We start from the raw sequence: 26,567 nt of genomic DNA on the forward strand, positions 1-26,567 counted from the left end.
TGTACATATAACGGAATGTAGAAGTGTGTATGGCAATCACTACGGAAGCGACTACTAACACGTTCATACTTAGTTGAAAGCCTTAGCTATGAGATTTGCTGCTATCAAGTTGACTTACGGTTCATGACCTCCGTCAGATGATCATTTATGATTTTATCTATTTCAAATGCACAATGCATCTGTGCTCATTATTTGCTTCTGACAAATAATTTAGTATAGAAATTTATTATAGTTGAAAATTTATTTATTTTTGATTAATAGTATAAAATGAAGGATATATATTAAAATCAGAATAATATATTTATATAAAATTTTGAATATTTAGTTAAATAGAACCCATTCAAAATAAATATTATAATTATAAAATATAAAAAATGAAGATTAATTATCGTGTAAAAAATGGAAGAGTATTTTATCTATTTTATTTTCAAAATTTTAATGTCAAATTAAGCACATGTCAGATTAAATTGTACAAAATAGTCTATGATATTAGAAGTAGATATTTGAATGACATATATTTATTCCTTTGATTTTCTTCATTAGTTAAATATGTAAATAACTAATCTTATCACAGATTCGAAAATGCCACAGTTACCATAATCCAATTCTTTGTGTTTATTTATTCCTACAATCAATTACCGAAGACTCTTTCCCGCGGTTTTTATTCAATCCTCGTAGTTTAGTGCATTGAATACGATCTAGCTCACTCCAAGTTTCTCTATTGATTGAATCTAATGCTCAAAGCATGCATAATCAATGATAAAACTAAATTATTCCACTCGTTGTATTGTACACAAATGTTTACCTGTTATAATTACATGCACGAATTTTATGTTAATGATTTTTTGATCAAAGTATTTTCGCTTATTTTCTATGAATTCATTTCCATTGAAATCCTTTCTACTGACCTTTCAAAGACTTTTAGATGTTGATTTAAAGAATTTAATCAAATATAAACATAATTACAGTCATCTGTATGCTTATACCTATAATTTAAATGATCTGTTCATAAAAGTGACTTTGGAAAGTTGGAAATTCTACTCGAGATTAGCAACATCCGCCAAGAGACTCATTAAGAAAAGTTTGTCAACCTGATCGATTCTTTTAAAACTTAAGTTGCAAATTTATTTAATGACTTTGTTCTATATTTTTTCTCTTAAGACTTTTACATTCTCAAGGATCTCATCGATAGAAATATAAATACATTATTATTAACCCAGTCATTGCACGCCTGTCGACCCATGACCAATTCATTGTTTCCACGCGTCCATTACGAATTACCATGACGTGGTATCAATTTCTTTGTATAAAAATCAAAAAATCAAACATACAAATTTGCATAATTGGAGCTTATTTATTTTTTACAGCTGAAATAAATGAAGTTATATTAAAGAATCGATGTCAGAAACTTTAATACAATTTATTCATTGTTGATGACAATTAACCAATCATTAAAAAAATTAATACTGACACCTAATTGTTACAGATTAATTTTCATGTTATTTTTTTTCGTTGCAGGGGGCAAGACAATTATGTTGCACACACAGTATTGCAACGTAGAGTTGGTGGGACAACCGCGAGATGGGGACGCTCAACCCGGCGTTCAACGTCAGTATGCCGGCAGTCGTGGGTATGACGCCGTTGCCACCACGTGCGCGAGCCAAATTTAAATCAACCGCCTAGAAAATCACGCATGATACCGGCTTTCAGTTGTGTACATCATTCTACTTCATCACAGCGGCGAAAGCTAAAAAAAAACGTTTTATTACTACCGGAGAATCATAAGTTCACATTTTTATTCAACTGGTACCAGAAATACGTGATGAAAAAGATTTCAAAACAATAAAGTCACCGGAAGATTGATGAAATTTAACAGAATATAATTAACACGACGAAGATATTCTTGGATGATTTTTAAATACCACTAATGTGTCAATAATTCAGAAGACTTATGGTGTTGATGGAGATTAAAAATAATTGATCCACGGAGTAAAGTTATCTGGAGGAGAATAAAAAGACGATAAATGAATGAAGATGATCATGGTAATAATGGTAATGGTTGGATCATATGATTGAATTGATTAATCAATATTATTATTGATTAAAAGAAGTAATCGATCGACCTTGAGTTGAAAGGACTGACCTTGTCAATAAGAAGGCGCCACCCGTGGAATAACTAGAAAGTGGCGTAATCGGGAGTAAAATATTTAGCTATCATAATCATTGGGTGATAACGTGGCAATGTGACTCCATTTTAAAGACAATAATTAGCAAGAAAACAAATAAATGACCTAATGAAATGATCTCATTTCTTCTAATCATCATTCAAGAATCATTAGAACTTTCTAGTGGATATCATATTACTTCTGTGCTTGGATGAAATATGAACGTATGTGAGCAACGTCAAGATCGCCAATTTTTCATGGTTGATTACGCGGTTTACTGAATTTGTTCATTGACCTCACGAGTGAGACCGAGAGAGGAATTGATGTAAGCATTTTAGCGACTGCGACCTCTACGGACAGTAAAAAAGAATTCTGAGTGGCGTACATATGTATATGTGTATACAAAGAAATATATGAAAGGTTTAAGTTGACAGACAACTCTTATAAGGTGTATATACAGATTAGTGCTGTGTTTACTTGATTGAAACTTGTTTGCAATTCACATCAACAGTTCAACAACCATGCAGCTTCCAATGTAAGTTTTGCAAATTTTTTACATAGTTCTATTCATTATTAATACGTAAAATAATCTGGTTATTATTATTTTATTATTTACATATTAAGATGATCTGAATGAAATGTCAGCATTATATAAAACCAGATAATTTATCTCATTTTATTGTTTCCTTTTAATCTTCATGGGGATTAAGACTTTTTTACTCTATTAACTTTTTTTTGAAAGAAAAAACTTGCGCTAATCAGATCTCACAGTGGTAAGATCAAATGACTAATGATGACAGAATTTTTTTGATTCGATGAAAGATTATACCAGCATTTTAAAAAATTGTCTCAATGAGTAATGTAATAAATGGAATAATTAAGATTATTCATAATGGAAAGACTTGGATCAGTATAATAATTTATTTATCATTAAAAAGCTTGTTGATTTAAGGGTTTTAATTGAATTTAATAAAACAAATTTTATATCTGTGATTACAAAATCATTATCATGAATAACTATTGAACATTACTAAGTAAATATCCATCAACTATCGTGAAATAAAATAATCTAAATTCTTATTAAGCTGTTGATTTAAACTTTTAATTGTCTATAATTAATGCAAATGTTAAAAGTTTAATAGGGACTCTTGAAAGTAGTTAATTTTAATTGATCATTATCAGTATTTAAAACTTACCCCTGTAATCAACGCATTGGTTGCGTATCATATTCGATCACTACTCCTTAAAATACCCAATCAATGTATAATTCTAAAAATAATTTCATTTTCAATTTATTAGCTTTTTTTTTTACTCAATCTTGCAAAATTTTAAAATCTTTTCCTTCAAATTGAAATAAATAAAGAAATAATACAATAAATTTATTATCGATATTGTGCTATAAATTATTGATAATAATTTAGAAAAAAAAATTTAACTAATCGATAAATATAATAAATTGAAAGTATTGAGTAGAAGAGTTATTTAGCTGATTTAATGATTGTATTACACTGTTTATTAAACTTTATAATGACTAATTAGATTTTTTATGCATGAGAGAATTTAAGAGTATTATTATATAAGCCATGCTTGTTTAAATCTAATTAAACGTCTCAGCTTTGTCAAGTCCATTTCATTAATATTTAAAATGCTTTCAATTTGTCTTAAATCATAACAAGATATTGTTTACGGTATTATCGATAAAAAAAATATAGGCCCAAGTACCTGTGTACTTATATACTTAACATCCTTATTTCTATAGACTTGATTCATTTTTCTTCGGTCTAGAGACTCAATTCATTTAATTTTCAATTAATGTAAAGTAGTTATTGAAAATCATTCAGCTCTTGTAGGCAGCCAGTCAGTCGAGTAATACACATCTACTCATGAACAAGGCGTGACAACCCTGCTACTTATTTCCTCAATAATAAATAACAGCTTTCGAAGTTGTTTATTATTATTATTTTATAAAAAATTCTGTTCATCTAAAATATTAAATAATAAAAAAATAAGGGTATTTTTTTTTTACTTTCTCAGGATAAACTTTTTATTTGATTTTATTATTTAATTTTTAGAAATATCGACAACTGAATGTGTTCGATTTTGTAGATCGGTATTACTAAAAGTATTTAGCAGTTGTAGTAGCAAGCAAAACCAATTATGTTAACTTTTGTTATGTCATTTATCTTAGTTTTCAATTTAGCAACTGTTTTCTCTAGATTTACATTCGATATTTAACGACATTTCAAAAGATTTTCGTGACATTGGTGACACGTGTGGTTCCGCTTTGACGCCAGTTGCAACTTTTATGTACTCGTACTTCGTTTGCTTTTCACATTTCTCTGAAATTTCGTTCGTATTTTAACATCCGGCAGGTTCAGAGAAGTGCATCAGCTGGAACTTTCATCTGTTAAATGTTCTGTATCGGATTTGTACAATAAACAACTAAACGAACCAAAAAAAAGTCGATTACATCATTATTAGCTTATAAAGTAAAAGCTAGAAGAGTAATTGTGAACATTTTTTTAACTTTTTGACTTTAAAAATACACAAACAAATAATCTTTTTTAATTTAATTAATTATTTTTTGAAGAGTTCCATTTTTTGTACTTTTTAATTATTTTTATGTTAGATTGAAGTTGAAAGGACGTAATCTGTATAGGTGAACCAAAAAAATGGATTTAAAAAGTTTTTTGAGAAAAAATGATCTCTTTTACTGGCTAACGTAATTATCCACTATATTCAACTTTATAAAACTCAATTTAACAGAATCTATGTGGACGTAGTGCATTTAATGTTACAGTTAATGCATTTTCATGATATATTAAGTTACTAAATATTTAGATTTAAATTTAAATATCATACTTAATCATCATGTCTTCATTTATTTTTAGGTATTACTTTCTTTAAAATTCTAGTATTTAAAAGAAGTTGAAATCTTACTGAAAACATTTTTGAAAACATTGTGAATTTAAGATGTCTAAAGTGTGGTAAAACAACATACATGAAATGTGTTTGACGTCAAATTTCCATAAACAAACTATCAATTTTAATACTCTTGGAAGTAAGTGAAAAATGATTCCAAGACTATGGGTTTGTTTCAGCCATTTAGCTAAGATCACAATTCATGAGTGTTATTTTATATTTTACACCTTTTGGATTTATAGAGAATGTCTAGCTCTTTGGACTTACTTGATTCTTTATATTTTATTTTATTTTTAGTGAATTAATATTTAAACTACTGTAGACTTTTTTATAATGGATAGATTTTATATTTGTATTGAAACAATTGTTAAGTATAAATTATCATAGCAACTTGGATGAACCAGGGTCAAGCTATGAGTTCTAATAAAACTTGAAATAATTTTTGCCATAGGTTTTAGGCAATTTTTATTACAACTTGTGGCTTGTTGCCAATTTACCTAAACTACTATGGTAATTTTTACTTAACAATTCTGTCAGTGTAGATCAGATAAGTTGAAAGAAATGAATTCCAAAAAAAGAAGTATAAACCGACTTTGGTGACAAAGGATAAAAACCCAACAAATTATTTAGCTCTTGATATTTCAGAAGAAATATTGATGAACTTAACTGCACTATATTCTTTAATCATAGTCTATTAAATTAGCAGTCTAATAAATTTCTTAATGATAAATGTGAGAGGCTAGGTTTGAATTTAATTGTAAACTTGTAAGTTTATCCAATACAATTTACGTTTGTGTTAGCGTATGAATGTTTTGAGAGATTGAGTGGCGGATTCAAAGGGGCGGGCATATGTAAATTGATGTCGGTTGTACAAAACGAGTAAGTTCAATTTGGATTAGTTCAAGCGTCGTAGAAATTAACAGCTTTCCTCTGCAACAGAACCCATATATTATTCCTACTATGAATTTTAAATTGAAAGCACTTATCAACAAGTCATTCATTCGTTGACAGTACGTTTAACGAAAATGGCATGTTTTATATACTTTCATTATTATCCTAAATTGTTTTGAATGTTAATACTCATCACCACAACCACAACTGTCCTTTCAAATTAGCTCAACACATTTATTCTCAAGAAACCTTGCCAACATCAAAAGTCTATAAATTAATAGCCCATGTCTAAACTTGAAAAATCAAGTCTCAATATCAAGCTTGAGTAGTAACAATGCTATCATAAATATTACCAAACCAAAACACTTTCCTTTCTCTTGACTGTTATCAATGATATAACAATCGATATGTTCCTATGAGGTCATGAAGAATTGATGGTTGTCATTTAAAGATATACTTTCCATTTAGAATAAAGACAAGCCTATATGTATATATTCATGTTAATGCACACCATATTGTGTTCATCAATACGTCTATGAGGACCAATAAAACGAAATTATTGTTACGCATTCTAGTACCAAAGCTGTAATTACGAATCCCCCGTAGTTTCCAAATATTTATGATCCTCTAAGGACTTGTGCACCGAGATCGTCCGCTAACTCGCGTGTTTACCACTTTGATAATCACCGCCAATGGCTTCAACTACTGAATAGCCAAATAACATCACTAATCAAGCTCAATTAAATGAAAAAGCTTTTTAATCATCAATTTATTGCACAGTATTTGTTAACGATCATTTTAGCTTCACTGTAAATTATGTGTTGGTAAAATTATTACCTAGGGTGTTTATATTGCTGAATAACTATGAATAAATTTTGAAATTTTACATAAATTGCCAACATGTCAGGCATATGATTGTCGAATGATGAAGGTTGATAAGTGTTAAAGAATTTTTTAAAGATTAAATATCAATTTGTAAGAAAGAATTGAGAATAAAAACCTCAAATAGGTTGTAAAGTAGATCATAATGACAGTGGTAATGAGCTTTACTTTCAAAGGAAGTACTATATAAGAATGTTTGAACATCTGACCTCCAACAGATGAGAGTAACTGTCGAGACATACAGCATAATATATCTAGGCCCTGACCTCATAGCATACATAACAATCTTGTGAAAAATTTATGGGAGTGGATGACAAATAGAAACATAGCTATGAAAAATTTTATATATTATTATCTCTACTTTGTGGCCATTTTTAAAGATTTGCTAGCAAAACACTTTTAACAATACACACACAAAAAAACATTACAGATTATCAAAGTAGCAAAGAAAAATATGTTGATTTAAACAATATTTAATAGAAAACAAATACTTTTTTTGTTGAATAATTCTTGAATATATAAAAAATCACACTTGTAGTATAATTGAGGATAATGATGTGTCAAAAAAAAAAAATCCTTGACTCAAATCATTCTTCTGTATGTATTTAAGCTAGATGATTTGAATTAAACAACTTTTTATTGGAAGAAAAATTTTTTAGCTCGGTTTAAATTGCTTTATGTACTTAGAACTTTGTTTATTTAAAAACACGAATAAAAAATAGAATGTCTAGGATTACATCCAGCTAGAATTTTGTATCCACCAAGTGTTGAAAGAATATTTCAACTATACATTAGCTCCTGGAATCACCATTTTTTCGCCAATTCCTAATTCTCGAGGTTGAACAGGTTTTAAAATTCATTTAAATATATTGAATCAAGCTGATCTTCGAAGAAATCATATATCTCCAGAGTTTATCAAATAAATTCTTGGTAAACTTTCCCTTCCTACGTAGTCATCATTCTTCTCTCAATTCATTAGATTCTGAAGTCAGTCACTCTTTAGCGAAAACACTAGCAATATCTGATGATAAAATTATGCAATCAATGTGTCTCGTTTTCAATTTAAAAGACTCAATCAGTTTGCTTTTCAGAAGTACAAAAAAAAAAAGTGTAGAAAGAATCAGGAAGATCTTAGCATACACTCCAATGTGATCCAGATCACACTTATACACTGCTTGTTATTTTTCTATTTTTAGCCAACGTCCTAAAAAAAATTCAGAACTTCCACCTTCCACTGCTATGTTATCCATGTAATTCTACAGACATAGCTGAAAAATATATAATGAAAATGATTTCTCTTACGTCTTGAGAAACAATTGTTATAATTTCAATTGTTAATTAATAAATGAATCCATTTGAATGCTATACAAAATGCGTAACTGGTCTTATATTAAATGAAATAAAATAAAATATGGTCATGTTATTCATAATATGAAGTACAAATGACAATGTAGATATATTTATACACGATTACGTACATCAGAAATGCGTGGACGATTGCCAAGCTTGATTTCAATACTGAGTCACGCTTCCGAGAATTTATCGCGGATTTGGTAAAACTTGACTTGAAATAGTCATTGACTTACATTATTGTGATGGAATAATTATTATAAAGGGGCCAATAATATTTATTGAGATAGCGATTCCATCGTTTTACTACTATTGCAATCAATACATACAACTCTGTACACACAGAAATATATGATAATTAATAGTACATTAATAGATAATTAATAATTACAATATAATCAAATAAAGTTTTTTAAAAAGTAGTAAGTTGGAATTCTATCTATCAAATTATTTAATCTGATCATTAAATTGTTAACAAATAAAATTAATTTCATAAGAAAACAAACATCAATGATGATGTTGATGAGATTGATCTTTTAATTTTGATGCTAATTGAATATTATGTAATTGATTTATTATGATGATTAAAAGTGATTATTATATACCAAACTTTCAATAAGTCATTATTCAATTAAATACCATAAATGTTTATACATTTAAATTTTTTATTATTTAATAATAAAAGTAAAAGCTCTAGATCATTTACTTTAGGTTTAGAATTGATATGATGACTCGTGATTCAACAACAGCTTTATAATGATTTTGATAGTATATATATATTTATAAAATTATCAGCAAATGACATGATCTATAACATTGCAGTTTATGTAGATAGCATAGTTGTGTAGTACGTGGCAGATTCCACCCACAGTAATGTCATGAAAGTATTTTCCAGAAATTGTGTACCTTTACTTATGAAAGTAGTATTATCCAAAAGTATGAAAACTATTTTTTTTATAAGCTTTCCAGAGTGTCGTCAAACTTTATAAAGATATTCTGTATTGTTCTATTTGTTGATGGTGACGTTTAAACTTTGTTCCACGACCGATAACCTTAAGATCTTACTGTCTTTGCATATCTTTTTTTCGCTATTCTTCTTTTTATTGTTTTTATAATCATAAAGAGATAAATTGTCTATTGTTTTATCGTCACTTTACCATAAAAATGCTGTAAAAAAGTCCCTCACAAAACTAAGAAGTATTTCATCATTATTATTATTTGATGTGAAAATTGTGTGTAGATCAGACAACTAGAATCAATATTTCACATGAGAGTTCATAACTCTTTTCATGTGTTTTTTTTTTAAATAATAAATCTGTCAGTAGGCCATTAACACTTTTCATTAATCAAAATAAAAACTAACAATAATACATATTTGTTAAATAAGTTGGTATGTTTTATGACAAAACTTGAGTTGTAATTTTATTTTCTATAAGTGAAACTTTATCTCATCTAGCAATCATTAATTAAAATTAGCACACTCTAGTGCAACTATAGTCACTAGACTTAGATATAAGGTTGACAAAATGAAAATATATTAAACTATAATATTAAATAGTTTTGAAGTAAAAGTCTAGATTATCAAACCTCTTCATAAAGACAAGGAACTACCTTAATAAATTGAATACTCTACAAAGTAATTATTGATTTACAAAAAGAATTTAATTAGTTAAAAAGAAATAATAAGTTAAGTAATAGTTTAGAAAATAACTATTACTTCTATAGAGCATGATTACTTTTAGAAACACTTTAATAGGAAGCAAGATTAGCACATTACTGATCCAACATCTCCAACCTTGCTCCAATGTTAAACCAGAAATGAGCCATTCTTGCTTCCCACTAGGGCACTGGTCTCAATTTAGGTTTCCATCAAATTACTTATTATCTAATTGTTTATTATTAACTGATTCAAAAATATATCAGGCCAGTGATACTTGTGGAATGATTGATCAAGTCTATCAGATAGAATCATTTATGTTGATCCCAGATTTATTTTTACTTTGACTACAAGTTTGTTTTTCTTACAATTAGTTTTATTAATCAAGAGTTGATTTGATGAAGAGTATTTTTTATCAATCATGGGAACCTGACCCTGATCATTATCCTAAATAAAACAATAATAACCAAGATTATTCCAACGATTTTTTAAATCACATTTCTTGTGGAGCATTTTATTTGATTTTTCGCGTGTTCTATAGCTGCGGGATAAAACGATTCCATACATAAATCCAACGGGACACAGCGATAAACCCAAGAGGGTAAGATACCTCATAATCCCCTCGAATCGAACATTCGTTTTCAAAGATCAATGATGCCTCGTGTGTTTTAATGCGTCTTGGGATTCTCGTTGTAGTCGCGATTACTGTGAGATTGTGCTTGTTTTTTTTACTTCAGTTTTTCAAACACTACGGAAACTTCGATTAGCAAGCACGATTTCTGATTTTTGTAAGAAATTTTAAGATCACGTAGAATTTCTACTATTTTGCGTTATCTAAATGGCTTGAATGTATAGTTCTTTTGCCTTACCTTCGTTCCTTTTAATCGTTCGTTTACCAAGCGGTTACCTCTTACTACACTAATGAGTTTAGTTGGTACCATTCTGCATTTACTTCCTTTCTCAAACTTATTTCTTAATGTAATGGTAATAATACTAATAATAAAACAATTATTTTCAGCGTTCTATTGCTGATCTCCACTGTTCTGTGTTCGTGGCGTCGTACTCAGGCGGACTCGAGCTATCTTGATGAAAAAAAAGGTAAGTCTTCACTCAAATGATAAAGTTGAGCATCGCTAATGGAATCACTGAGTAAAGCTTTTTCCGTTATGTCTTTTGGATATAATACGATTATTATCATCTCTCTTTTTGATGTTGTTTAAAGATATCGATAAACTTTTATTATTTGATTAATATCAGGTCAAGTGAGGGGATCTGCTTATGATAAAATTCCATCAAATTTATTTTAATCTATCGTCAAGCCTTCATATCATTTTTAATAGGTTAATTAAAATTTTTTGTTGTATTGTTTTATGCAACCCTTCAATAACCACTTAATTCTTTTAATCTTGTTATCATAAAAATATTTTAATTAAAAAAATATCCACACTTTTTATTAAATTCTAATGAATATATTAAAAAAAAAAAAAAACTTGAAAGGTTTTTTTTTTTAGTAAAATATACTCTAAAGCTTCCAATATGCAATGCTTAAATAATATTATAAATACACTTAGAAAAAAATTAATTGTTAATACGTAATTTTTTTTTTAATTAATAAAATAAAAATTTTGAATAGTTGCAAGAGAATTAATTAATAATAAGAATTAATCTAATGTCATTTGCATTTAAATCTATAAATATTAAAATATATTTTCAAAAGCAAAGAATTTTTTTCTCAATGTAAAAAATAAGTTTAATTTTATTTTTAATTAATAATTAGTAATTTTTACAATTTTAATAATAAAATAATCAGATAAAAATCGTTGAGTTTCTAAGCCGGAACTTGAATGAGTTATTATCAAAGTAGTGTATGATTCATACATAAAACATATATTGCTATTATTATGTTCAAAGAATCTATTTTTATATTTCACTTGATGTTCCTTTTTATAAGTTTAAATTTATAGAAGACGTAGTGTATCTCAAGAGACTGCTGTTATCTATTTATATATATATATAGTTATACATTAATCGATCTGAAGAAGCGTTCTACAATAGAATAGAAGTGCCAGGATGTATAGCAAGTCGCACGAAAGACCTTTTATGTCTTTCCGTTGACATTTACGTTCATCCGACGGGTACGAAAATTTCATTCCACCCACGTCACAATTTTTAATTCTCTGTCGACAATAGTAAAAGACACGTTCAATTGTGATTGTACAATATCCGGTAGTTTTTTTTTGTCTGAATATCCTTGTATATTATTTATAAATAATTAACAATCAATACATCAGCTATCTTCTGATGAGTTTAATCATGAAGGAAGTTGATACTGGTATCAATAAATAGCTGTATTGGCTTCAAAAATTAAACACAAGATGGTCTTAAAGTTTTATTCATCATTGCTAAATCGTTGACTAATTATTTTTTAACGAAAGTAAAAATAAATACAGACGATTTTATGATTGAATTTATAAAGTAGAAAATTAACTATGATATTCGGTCATTGATTTCTTATCTCTGGGTCGTTTATGATTATATAATTGCATCTTTACACTCAATTAAGTTAATATTTCAATGTTTCTTGAATAAATCATACTTACCTGGTTTAATTTTTATTCTCATCAATTATTCAAATATATTTGATGCCTTCGACTTTCAAACATTGGCAAAATAGAGCACTAATTCATTATTAATGTCAAAGTTGTAGTTATTGAATTTATCATATTTTAATATCTTAATCACAGGATTAATGTGACAGTAATATTGACAAGGAGATAATTATGTTATCAAGGTTATATAATTCAAGATAATTACATAATATGTGTGATAAAGAGGAAAGAAGATAATTAGATTCAGGGGATACCTTTTGAAAGAATCTTCTGAATAAAATTACTGTACAAATTGCTGTATCTGATTCTCATTTCAGGCAACAATTTCAATTGATGCATATTTCGGGGTCCCAAAGATGGGTTACTTTATTTTTAAGGCCCTTATAATACATTCAGTTCCAGAAAATAAAAAAGGACCTGGGTGATTGGAGGGTAGTAATAAGGTACTTGGAGTACTTAGGTGAATTGTCTCAAAAATTAAGTAGGCCTTATTCAGGACTTCTGAAGAGGATCAGATTAAATAAATAACTTCTTTGAATTAAACTCAGGTTATTAAAAATAAAAATACAATACTCATTAATAAGATCTATTGATTGACATCTGTAAAGGGATAATGAGATAGAAATAAATACTAAATTATAAGTGAATAAAATAAAATAATAATAATAATATAAATATTCAGATTTTGTGAATAAAATTCTCAATTTTATTTTACATTATTCATTTAATAAATGTCTTTATGTCTACGTAGTAGCGTTATCGCTATCTGAACTAAACAAGTAGTACAGCTTATGCATGGTCAGACATCGCAACTAATTGAATCAAAGTCAATCGAATTTCACATTTAATTTAGTTTCCTCCGCTTAACGAACGTATCTAATAAAATACAACTCCTCGCTCCTATCAAATGTGAAGCCTTTAAATATATAAAAGTTCATTCAAAGAATCCTTATTAAATTTCTTTGATAGTTATTGAGTGCTTTTACTTGGATTTTTTACAAGACAATTATTTACGAGTCTGTATACAGATGTTAGGCTTCCTTTCTTAGAAGTAATAAACCATTGAAATGAACAACAAAAAGATATACATGCATAAGTTTTATAAAAAATAATTAATTACTTTTTTAAATTCGTATTTCTATCATATCTTTACGTTTTGAGACATTTAAAAGCATAGTGGAAGGTTTCAAAACATATATCAGGTTTTCATTCGATAAAAATTAATACAATTTTTATATAAATAAATTTATATGATTAAACAATTGTATACTGTTTATAACAACAGCAATTCATTATAAAAAACAATTAAAAGACGACAAAATTATGGATTTTAGTAAATGGGAAGTTCGTTGTTAGGAGATAAAGCAAGTCCAGATCTATATTTGATTATTATTGAATTTATCTTTTCTTTTATGTAAAGAAAGAGTTTTGTTTTGATTCTTTCATGAATTTATACTGACAAGAATATTGGAGTGTCTTGTTTTCGCTGAATATTTCAGTATGTTTCATGTTCTCTTATCGTCAAGACTCTTGAAGAACTTAAAGTAAAACAAAGGATAATTTTAGAAAAGCATAAGATTATTATGTGAATTATATATTTAGATGATTTCACTTGTGTTCAATATCATTTTTCCTATAACTTCATCAAACATCTTAAACAAAAATAGCAGTATAAACAATAAAATATTGATAAAAATACTTAATTCATAGTAAAACAACTTATTTGGATTTCACTTGCAAATTGAGAAAGTAATAAAATATAATTTTATCATTGATCCAAGGATAGTCGGAAAGATTTTATTGAACCTTTCCATACGTACACATGGTGTTCGGCTTAAATTTACGGAGGACATAAGGTTCTCTGGATTGGAATATAAGTCTTGAATGGATAAAACTACTTCCACGATTTTCTCAAGTCCTTTTTATTTTACATATCTTCTGTTTTTACTTTTTTTTTAAACTCTCTTTCAACCCCAGAGATTGAATGGTTGTCCGTTCGTGAGGCTTCTCGTATTTGTTCTCATGTCTGGGTTTACCCCTCCGGCTTTTTACAATTTTATATTTTTTTTTTCTTTAGAGTCTTTATTTAAATGATTTCGACTTAAAAGGGACGAATGTAAAATAGCCCGTGATAAGAGTTTCTCGAGTATATCTAAGAAAAATTAAAAAAGATATGTCGATTGTATTTTTTATGTGTCAAGTTTTAACACATTTTTTTGTTTAAAATAATAACCTTCACAACGAGATGCTTTCTTTCTTGATGATGAAAATATATATATATTTATTTACCTATAGAATCTTTAGAATTTTTGAATTAAATTTTTGTCAATTCAATGTTAACTCTGAGAGACAAATTTCATGTGCTTTGTAATATAATCTCAACTTGTCGTTACGTATATTTCAATTTATACTAATTAGGTTAGTCTATGTTACGAATGTGAATGTGTTATGTTATATTTGCTCCAGCTTTATTTGATGTATATGATCTCAACTGCTAGGAAACGTTTTATATAACACCCATAGGTGTTATATAAAACGTTTCCTAGTGGTAGAATATAGTCTACAACGATTTCAGTGTTCTTTACTTTGTATTGTGTGAGGACTCTTTAGTCTCGTGATATGGAGAAATTTATAATAGTAATAATAATAGCAATTACAATTAAAATAGTAGCAATATTATTATTATTATTATTTCCTCTTAAATTAAATCATTCATTGAACAAAATTTTTTAATATTAATAATTATTAAATATTTATTGATGTTTATGAATGAATTATTTTTAAAAATATTTTAATATAATTTTAAAAAACAATAATCAAAGCAACAATTTGCGTAAATAAAGGTTGATTTGATATTAATAAGTTTAATTTCAAATTAAATTAAACATTAAAAAAAAGTAATAATAAAAAATATTCTACCCATGCGAGAAAACTCGTAAGTTTTTACAAAAGGAAATTTTTCACTTTCTATTATGGCTCTTAAGCTTTTCAGGTCAATTTAATTTTCGTAATTTTCAATATTAAAATTTAATATGCTCATAACAAGTCAACGAATTATCATGGAAACTTTTCATAAGCCGTAAATAAAATGAGAACGAGTTTTATAAAGCTTCCATTTTTACTTAATATTAATTTATTTTAATATGTTACCTGCTGTTTTGGGAAAAATGTTAATAATACTCTAATTTAATATAATTTTTCTCCATTTGTTACGATTATTCAAACTTGTACTTAAAAGTTATCTATAGAAAACAAAGTAATTAATTAAATTCAATTTATGTTTGTTATAACAAGACATAATAAAATTTTTATACTTAAATTACAGATTTAATTAATAATAAAATCAGTTTTATGTCTGAAGTAATAACTAAATCTCTGTTGATTAAAATGATAATAAAACTTTTACATATTGCACTATTTTTACATTATTATAAAAAAGAAATATTAACTTCACACAAGTATAATCTCTTCGTAGAACAGCAGTAAATTGATGTTTTATTATTTCGTGTTAAAATTAATGTTCTAGAATTATAATTTATCTACCAATCATAGAAAAGGAATAATGATGTTAATTACTTATTTCATTTGTCCATAATTATGTCAGAATGTAGTGTAAACTGTATATATCATGATTTAAAAACAGAAATGAATGACGTTCCATTATTGGCAATGTCAACAGACGACACGTTTCCTGTGGGAACATTTTTTAATGCCTCGTCCATCTGACTGTTGTATCTGAAATTTATTATCAACATTTTTCACATATTATTTCATAATAAATACTTTTTATCATGTAATTTTTGAACAAACATTTTATCTTTTGCAACAAAATATTTACAAACATTAACAAATATTTTTTCTTCCTTTATTTTTAATATTTACTTATTAACAATAATAATTTCATTTATTTACATTTCATTTATTTTATTTAAAATAGTGGTTATCTTTAAAAAAATCTTTGAAAATGTAAATTTATAAATAATTTAATACGAATAATAAACTGAAGTTGAAAAGAAACAAAAATAATTCGGAATTGCAAAGACGTGATACAGTTGGTTGGTGAAGACACATTGAACTATGTGCGTGCTCAGCAAGTATAAAATATTGTTCAGACTATACACCAACCTTTTCATCCCAACCACGTGTACTAAGCTTTCGTTTTACTTCTTCATTTAAATCCAGCAAACATGGTAATTTATACTTTGACTGTGTAATATGCTGAATATACATACTTCTACACTCTTTCTCTTACACAGTATAATGTTGTTATTTATATGAGTACGTGTTTTTATATTTAAATAAAATAAGATTCACAGGGCTATTTCACGTTCCCATGTAAGAATAATATCCGTATTTGTTTTAGTTAACTGTTGAAAGGTGTGCTCTGATCTGTCATTTATACTTTTATGATAAATATGCATTATTTCATTATAATTCAATTTTAACACACTAGTCAGACAATGTTTATGGAAAAAAATATTATCGATGATTTATTTTCAAATTTATGTACTCAGAAAAATATTCAATGAATATTACTTTATTGGAGATAAAAATTAACCCCTAAAGGAATGAAAATTAAGCAAAATTGGGGCAATATAAGAACACTTAGACATCAAGTTTGCTGCAATGTTTTTCTACTACATTTCCTAGATTAAATCTAATAATGCAAGTAATTTTTATTCGATATATATTCTTCTCAATATTAACTAGCCAAAAATATTCAATTAAATCGAACAAAAGAGTTTTTAATTCTTCTGAACTGATATCTTTCGGAAAATAGCGGTTAAATGTCCGACTATTCGGATGATATTTTACATTCTATCCACTGCAATATAAAAATAAAGGCAATTTATCCGATTTACGAGTTTACACGTATAGAGAAAACGAAAATGAGAGTAGAAAAAAATGGAATGAGGTCGAGGAGTATTGCTAGAAGTACTGAGCATTTTCGAAGAGCATACTCGTAAAATACCAGACCCAGTATGTCGTATCTCTCTTAAAAAAAAGAAAAAGAAATAAAATAACAACAAAAAAAAAAAGAAACCAACACATCTAGTGTAAGTAGTGTCGCAACTATTGCAAGCCATTGTTAACTATTCACCTACCTAAAATCTTTTTTTCATTAGCTTTTTATTTTTCTTCAGTCATTGTTTTTTTTTTTTTGACTTTCTTTCGACATTCCCACCTTTCGAGATATCCATTATATTAGCTCTTGTTTCTATCCTTATCTTTTTATATTCTTTTATGACCTTATTTGTTTTCAAGATAATACTTACATTAAAAATAACAAAATGGTTTATCTTAAAATAAAAAGGAACAAAAGTATATGTTGGAGTATTATTTCATGGCGCGTGAGAAAAGAGGATTAAATTTCTCATCTTTTACACGGTATTAAATACTGTCTCTTAAACTCAAAAAGCGTGAAATCAAAGTAAGTTGTTAAATTATATCTAAGACTTTTTTTTAAACTCAAAAGTGCACTAATATTTCTCATTTTTTACGCTTAGCAATTTTTTTTTCTCCCCCCAGGATCATCTTCAAATACATAATCCTCCAATTCGTCCCACCGGGCTTTTATATAGTACCTTTTAACGCGTTTCATTTATTTTCATGGTTGTTCAAGCTAATGGTCAGGACGAGAGGCAACATTCGCGTACTGTACACCAACGTGATCGCCCGTTCACAAAAATCCCTAGTGTTTTCCTATACGAGAGATAGAATCGCTTCTCTTGGGAGGACAAAAACTCTCGAGTTTCCATTTCATTTTCGCAACTTTCGAGATCGTACACTATGTTCTAGATTCGCTTAAAATTCACTCCAATATTCTCAACTAATGTTCAATAAAGTAATAAGAAGATTTTTGCCATAAAAATAATAGATATGGAAGTTGACTTTATGATGTCTTTGGCTAACTTTTCAAAAAACTTTGTAACAATGATTTTTCATTGCTTCATGATGATTTTTATTAAGTACAATTAAGTTTAAACCATTTTGTTGTTTTCAATGTTTGAAAATATAATGATAACTGTGAGAGATGTTTATTAAAACATTTCTCATGTTGTAGCAGATTTACATAATTGTGTTATAGAGAAGTTTGTAATAAGTAAATTTTTGTTTTCTGTTGTTTTTCTAAAAATCTTTATTATTTTGTAATCTTCTTCAACAAAAACATTGAATATTTGTAAAACTTTGCGCATAAGTAATTAAAAATTTCTAAAATATGCAAATCGTATGCATTAATTCACTGGATAATAATTTATACAAAAAATAAAATCTCTATTTAATCTGATATAAAAAAAAATAATAGGTTCTACTCTACTGGATGTAATTTTATTAATAAATAACTATAAATTGCACACCGAGTTAATTATAGGGATGGATTTACATGTTTATTAGAATAATTTTATGTGAAGTTAAATATACTAGAATGACTATAAATAGAAATGAATAGAGAAGTAAATTCGATTTAATTTGTAAGAGTTTCGATTTTTATTTTTTTTAAATTGAACATTTCTAGGATTTTAAAATTCGTTTCTGTTACTAAGTAACTTAGTAAATTTTCCTCAAAAAAAAAAATCATATAAAATTCATAACCATTATTTTCTATAACAATAATTAAAATATACACTGATTTTAATAAAAATTCTCTTTTAAAAAATAATTTTATCCATTTCATACAGTAGTATATTTTGAAGAAAAAAATGCAATTTAACTTTATCATCATCAAAATCGATGATGTAGATTAACACGAATAATTCTCTTCATGTTGAAACATTGAACATGAAGTTAAAAACCGTGAGCACAAGGTTGAAAATGATGCTTCACACGTAAAGTTTTATTTTCACTCGTAGTAAAGTGTTGAATATAACAACAGTCGTTACTCCATATCATATAAAGCCGTTACATCCTGAACAAAACATGGTCCCACTTGTACATAACAAGTTACACTTTTATTTCCGTAGTTGAAATTGTATTAAAAAATATTACTAATAAGACAAAAACAGCTGTTCAAATCCAAACTAATTTATTTTTTATTTCAATAAAATTCAATGTTTTATATTGTTTCTAGAAATAATTTATTCCAAATTTTACCACCATAATTTATCCAAAAGGATAGATTAGTTTCATAAAAGTAGAAAATTTCACAGTTCAATAATTTACTTGGTTGAAATAGAAAAGTGCTATAGCAGGATTTACCACAAGTAGTAAAACTGCGTTTATGATCAGACGTTCGTCGTTGCGCGTACCGCAAGATCACAGATAATGTCGATCGTTTTGAAGAGTTATGAGGTGAACGAGAGAACCATATTGCACTAACGATTCCTCACAGTGCAAGTACATATCATGAGGGAGTAATCGATTATTGTACTTTATGGTCATATTACATCAATTGCAAATAGAAAATAAATTTACGAGAAACTTCATTTGATTTAAATATCATCACATTGAAGAATTTAAATATTTGATTTCTTCACAAGCTTATTCTAAAGTTGATAAAAAACAAAAAAAAAAACATTGATAGTATTAAAGTTAAATCGTATCAATGTAATAATTTAACACTTGAAGGATTCATTTTTTTCTGAATGAAAAAATTTAGATTAAAATTCTGATATAAAACGATTTTGAATCATAATAAAGAGAATTGTCTGTTTCAAAAGTTATCCATAAGGAACATTTTTATGATTTCTTATAAGTTATATTTCTTCCACGAAATCCACCCGTTAGCTTAAAAAAGTGATGAAAACTTGTTCTTTATATTCACACGATTTGTACGAGCTGCTTCTCCATGGGCAATGTTCGATTTGTGAAAAGAAGGATTTTCTTTTCTTTTCTTGCAAGATTTTGTTTGGAAACTTATTCTCAAATATTTGAAATCAACTTTAAGCTTTGACTTGTAAAAAAAAAAGTCGTACATAAAATCCCTGCAATCTAGAATTTTTGCAACTCATAATTCTTTTTTTTTTTCTTTTAAATTTATTATTTTATTACTTTTAATAATTTTGTGATCTATTAATTTTAAACATACATTTAAATTCAAGCTTTCAAAACCATTTATCTTTTTTCAATTACAATTTTTTATTGCAAATAAATTCAGAGCTACTATTTTTGAAAGCTCGAAGTAAAAAAATGACTATAAAATTGATATAAATACGTAGTCATATATTTGAAAAGAAAAAAAAGATAATTCAGAACACAAACTTGGATATTTTTTGCAAATTCAATTGAATAGATTAAAGCTGCAAAACAGGCAACAGCAAGAATAGTAATATTTCCATGTATAGATTTAATTCTCGACGTTATTGAAAATAAGAATGAAAAATTCCAATTGTAACTCCTATTGAACACCTGAGTCTACGAAACAGGATTACACAATTTAAATATACGTGATTTTGTATTATAAAACAAACACATGAGAAATGATGCAAAGAAACAAAAAGTACATGAAAAAAAAAGATCTAGAGCTTACATAATACTGAAGGGAAAAATAAATAAGCTCTACTTGTAATATCATGTCTATTTTTTGTTTTGTTCATTTTTCTAGATAACATTTTTTTCTACTGCTTACCACATAGTATGAAAGTCGGCCCCCGATATTTTACAAGTAATTTCCCATTTGGGAAAAATAATTTATCTTTACAAAATAAGTACAAACGTGAAAAATAGTAGAGTAATTTATGTATTATAATCTGTGACATGGCGTAACAAATAAAAAAAAAGCAAAGAGAGTTAAGGAAGAAAATAATAACAATAAGGATTTTTAACGTCTACTGAGTACATCTGTTCACTCAGCACTGTAAGCTCAGCTTGAGCTTATCTCGTAACCTTCTAGATTCAGTGAAGACCTTTTTATGCCATTCTGTTTTATTACAAAGACAGATGTCATATTAGAGATGCTCACTGCCTTCTCGACTTCCTTTTTGTTTCTCAACGCCTTGATTAAATTTTCAAGTCGTTTGTACTCCTCTTTGAAAACAAGACTATTTAGAATTAAGTATTAATTAAAGTTAACTAATTGAATCAATTTATTCTCCTAGAATTATATCTTATGTACAATTAGCTTCATTATTTATTAATGAAAATATTTAATAAACAACCAAGGTCATTTAGCATTTTTTTTTTCATCTCATAAGAAATCACTTTTATCTTGAAGAATTCATTGTATCGACCTTTGAATTAAATTCACTTTATCATAGTGTTAAAAAGTATAAATTCTGTTTATCATGATCTTAGCACAAAAGTGATATTTTATAAGCTATGTAGGCATTCGTTTAACTTATCTGTATAATTGTGAATATTTGTGCAGTCTAATTAAAGCCACATCGTGGTGTAATAAAGAAGTAGGGAACGTTCAGAGGACTAGGCTCCAACATCAGGAATTATAGCTAGAATATTTAAGTTAGTTGAATTGTTATTATAGTCTATGCAACACATAACATGCATTTGGAGACTGGCCAAATGAAACTAAAAAATTATGAGGTTGAAATGTACAACTTCAAGACAGTAATGTGCTAGTATCTCTATACATATTGTATCTCTTTACTGTCCCTTTATTATGTGATGAGTCTATTAAATAAGAAGATTGTGCTGCAGAATGAAAATAAACATCTCTCTGGAATGGAAGATTCAAATAGGAACGACAGATTTACAATAATATTTGTAATAAATAATATTTCTAAAATAATCATAAAAAAGATGGAAGAAAGGATCCAAGATCCAGGTGATCGTTGGAGTAATTTTCTGTCTGGAAACTTTTTGATGCAGAAAGAAAATTTGCTCCTGACTTTATTTGTGAACACATTGGATTCATGATGGACACTTGGAGTTTTCTTGATTTCTTTTTTTTTGTTTAAAACTCTGTATTCATTCTAGAAGAGCTTAAAAGCTGTAGATATCCGATTCGATTCACGTAGTGTATCGCTATATTTTATACTCGATCCCTTGGGTGATATATCAAGTCGAAAGAGGAATACGGTCCTCAATCTATAAAGCATTACGAGCTAGTCGGATGACGGATCTTCCGTTTATCGGGTAGCATTTGTCACTTTTCTGGGATCGTAGCAAGAAGAGGATAGAGGTAACACAAGCGTAAACGCAATTGAAGGAATGTGAACGTGCCATTGATCGTAAAAACATCAAGAATGATAGAAAATGAGAAAGTTTAGAAAAATGTTCAAAAAGAAGACAAATGGTATCATGAATCTTCGTAAAGATAATCATTAAGTGAGAATTTAAATTTGTCGAAGATTATTACTGGGATAAAAATAAAAAGCTTTGATGATAAAGAATATTTTTATGATCATTGTAAGGATGCTTGGATGTCATTTATTTTTACTAAAGTTTAAATTTCCTGGAACAGAATTTTTTTGAGCAAGATATAAAATTTAAATAATTGATGAATAAAAAAGCTTGAATCATAGAAAAGTCATTTAAAAGATTTTAAGTAACCAGATAAATATTTCATTAAAATTACAACTCATTTTTAAATTAATAAAAAAAAAAAACTATTTTTTATCAAATAAAAACTTCTCATCTCTTACAAGGAGAAAATTTTTTTCTATTTTAATCGAAAAAAAACTTTTCATTGGAGTAAAAATGCAGTGAACTATAAAAATTGCATCTGTCATTTCCAAAATAAAAAACTTTTACGAATGGGAATTCAAAAAAATTGTACATCAAACATGTCGAATAGTAGTTATTGACAAGTGTAAGTTTATAGCATTTGCCTTAGCAGCAGCTTCTATTACATTCACCACAAGACGAATGAAGATGTAACCTTAGTTTTTGGTTCAGATGATGCTATCCTTATTCATCCTCATATAAATGCAATAGAAGATTCGGCTCATGTTGCAACTTTACACTTGTCAATGAAATCTACCTTCTTGCATACGTAACATATACTCCTATTTCCCAAGATAGATGATACATTCATTATCTGGATAAAATTTCCTAAATAATGAATTGAACCAATTGCTTCATTTTATCATGAAAAATCATCTAAACCAGAATTCTTAATTGCCGTAATATTTAATAATTCATTTATTCTTTCAAGTTCATCAGAAAATTCATTGGCAAATTTTTCCTCGACATACAAGGCTTTAGAGAAAATGGAATTCCATGCACTTAACAAGTGTTAGCTTGAAGATAACCCGAAGAAGCATCTTAGATAAAGCCGCGAGCAAAGCAGAGATTTTAGGTGGCTCAGTGGTGGGAGTCCGGTAGTACAACGTCGACGTTGTTATTCCGGCTGCATAATAGAAAGGGATAAATAGTTTAAGAGGGTGAAACCTTCCGGTATATCACGGAAGAGTAAAGTAAGTCTTGCGTGACACAGAGAGAGAGATGAAAACAAGAGAACGGGTGGATTCGGTCACTTTACACAAAATTTACATGATAAATAAATAAACGTGGTTGAGGAATACTAACAATACGTGGAAGTGAATTAAATTTCAGCAAAGAAACCTACTTTGATGCTTTATTTACAAAATAATGCTTGTTGTCTATAGGTTTCAAAGTTCAAATAAACTTGAAAACAACGTCTAGGCTAGATGTTAAATAGCATAAACAAGTTAATGAAATTTCAAATTCTTGTTAAATTATTTCATTCTGACATCGTTGAGATTGCTTTCAAGTAATTTGATACGTTCTAAAATTTATATTCATTTCCTGTAAGCATCAGAATTCATTCAATGATTTAAAGTAACTTGCTTAGAACAATTGAGTAATTGTTTAACGTCAATGAGTTGAAAAGGTATTAGTCAATTCAACTACATCACAATGATTAAACTCCAAATCTTTCATAGAAATCTATCAGATATTCTTATCTTGTCTTTTGACATCGACGTTTCTTCAATTTTTATCATGCTCAGCTGGTCCTTTACAATCTAAGATGCAGAAGTCAACCTTTTTCTTTAAGTTTTCAAAGTAAAACTTTCTGACGTACTTTCTCAGGGCATTACAAAAATTTTGTAAGACAATACCTGACAAGAGAGAAAGAATAAAAGATAAGACAGATGAAGAAAGACCAGTGAAAACAAAGAATTCATATTTCTCATAAAACTTTCGATAACAATCCAAGTTACAATCATCTTTTGGGGATAGAAAATTCATTCATTGTCTATAAATGCTGAAGTAATTCGTTTCAAGTTTAAAAATACTTGCCACGATACTTATTGACTGTATAAAAAAGTATATATTTTCAAATAATGTTGAATAATGGATCAACTTTATACTTGTTTTAATGGTATTTATTTTTCCAATGTTTGAAACAATAATCATCTCATCAACTAGAGTATATTAAAATATGCTTTCATAAATAGCATTATGGAATTATGATGATCATCCGTCGATTGAAAATCAATATTCCAGTGCTATCAAAATCAACAACCAATCACATAGGATCTCCATAAAATGAAATAGTTGAAAAATTGTATTTAAAATTTGTAAATCAGTTGCTTGTGTCTTTTTTAATCTGGTATGAGTTCAGCATCAATCATCAGCTTGTAAAAATATTCAACAGATTATTTTACCTTAGGTGTTGACAATTTAAAGTATCAAAAATAAGTAAACCTGTTTGCTAAAAAGGTTCTTGAAATATAAAACATCTGGTTTGTTTTCTTCTAGCTATTTACAATATTTTCTCATAAAATATTGAATACTTCTTGAAGTATGCACATTTTCACCTAAAATTTGACTGTAATATGTTCAACATTTATTTTTTATGCTTATGCATCATAAATTTATCAATTTTTTAACATATCATTCGTAAACAATAATAAAACAAAAATTACTTACCAAAGTAATTGGATTTATAAATTGCAAATTAGTTTATAATACCACCAAATTAATACTAATGATCTTAATATATTTTTTTTGAGGACCATCATAGTTTCAATAGTAACGTGAATACATAGATAGTGACATAAAGATTAAGTTTGTTTAATCAGAGAAGAGAGAACAGTAGAGAAGTCCAATGCTGTGTTAAAAATCCGGACGAAGTTTCGGTCAACATGTCGGTATTTTGGGTCAACATGTCGGTAATCTCAGGTCACAACATAAAAGTTTCTGTGTACCCATCGAGCGATGGCGTTGCAACGGTTTATTCTAGCCGCGCCCCTTAATCTAAGAGAGAAAAGAGATAAGTTTTGCGTTCTCTTTTGCTCTCATATGAGAATCCTAAGCCAGTTTATTTTCAAGCACAAATTTTTAAATGGAAAAGGTCCGGCTCTGTTCGCAACATACAGAGAAGCTATAAAACCAATTCGATATTTCTGTAACATCTCAGATGTACAACTACAAGCATATCGATAGATTCTTGAGAGCAAGAGCTTTCTAATGCAATGGTCAAAATCATGATCCGAGCATAATTTATGCGAAAATTGACGCTATTTCCGGTTCTAAGGTTGTTGAAATGAATTGTTGTTTGAAGTCGAATTTTAAGAGCACCAAAATGTACAGAAGAACCCTCTATCATCAAAATTTGAAAATTTTCTGCTCTAACCTCAAAAATAGCAAAAAACCGTAATTATGCTCGGATCATAAAATTAAGGATTTCATTGGAAAGAGGGGGACGAGACGGGTTCCAAACACTGGCTATTGACCATATTTGGTGAGTAAAATCAGGAGATATTCCTGAAAAACTGCAAAACATAAAAATGTGCATAACTTCTATGCATATAATGCTACGGGGTTGATCGAGGACTCATATGAAAGATCTGGACCTGAGTAAAAAATTCGATCCCCCCTATAGGATATCCCCGTCAAAAATGCCGTATCTCGCTTAGTTTTCGAGTTATGAGCGTTTAAAGATTTTTCTATGTTTTATTGGAGCATAGCTTCGTTTTTCTCCCATAACTTTCGACCGATAAGAGGTAAGTAGACTACAAGCATATCGATAGATTCTTGAGAGCAAGAGCTTTCTAATGCAATGGTCAAAATCATGATCCGAGCATAATTTATGCGAAAATTGACGCCATTTCCGGTTCTAAGGTTGTTGAAATGAATTGTTGTTTAAAGTCGAATTTTAAGAGCACCAAAATGTACAAAAGAACCCTCTATCATCAAAATTTGAAAATTTTCTGCTCTAACCTCAAA

General features: G+C 28.0%; 1 protein-coding gene across 15 annotated transcripts in view; it reads left to right on the plus strand.

Moving 5' to 3' along the window:
* The window catches only part of Mp (Multiplexin), a 100,338-nt gene that overhangs the window by 3,048 nt on the left and 70,723 nt on the right, over positions 1-26,567 (plus strand). For all 15 annotated transcript variants that reach the window (XM_035095183.1, XM_035095219.1, XM_035095199.1 and 12 more), the window contains exons 2-3: positions 1,519-2,700; positions 10,886-10,965. In XM_035095183.1, the coding sequence (XP_034951074.1) occupies positions 2,687-2,700; positions 10,886-10,965 (94 nt within the window). In that variant the 5' untranslated portion in view covers positions 1,519-2,686. The remainder of the gene's footprint in view (positions 1-1,518; positions 2,701-10,885; positions 10,966-26,567) is intronic.

This window comes from Chelonus insularis, unplaced genomic scaffold, assembly GCF_013357705.1.
Source record: "Chelonus insularis isolate UGA/USDA-ARS -01 unplaced genomic scaffold, ASM1335770v1 contig_116_pilon, whole genome shotgun sequence".
Classification (NCBI taxonomy): Eukaryota; Metazoa; Arthropoda; class Insecta; order Hymenoptera; family Braconidae; genus Chelonus; species Chelonus insularis.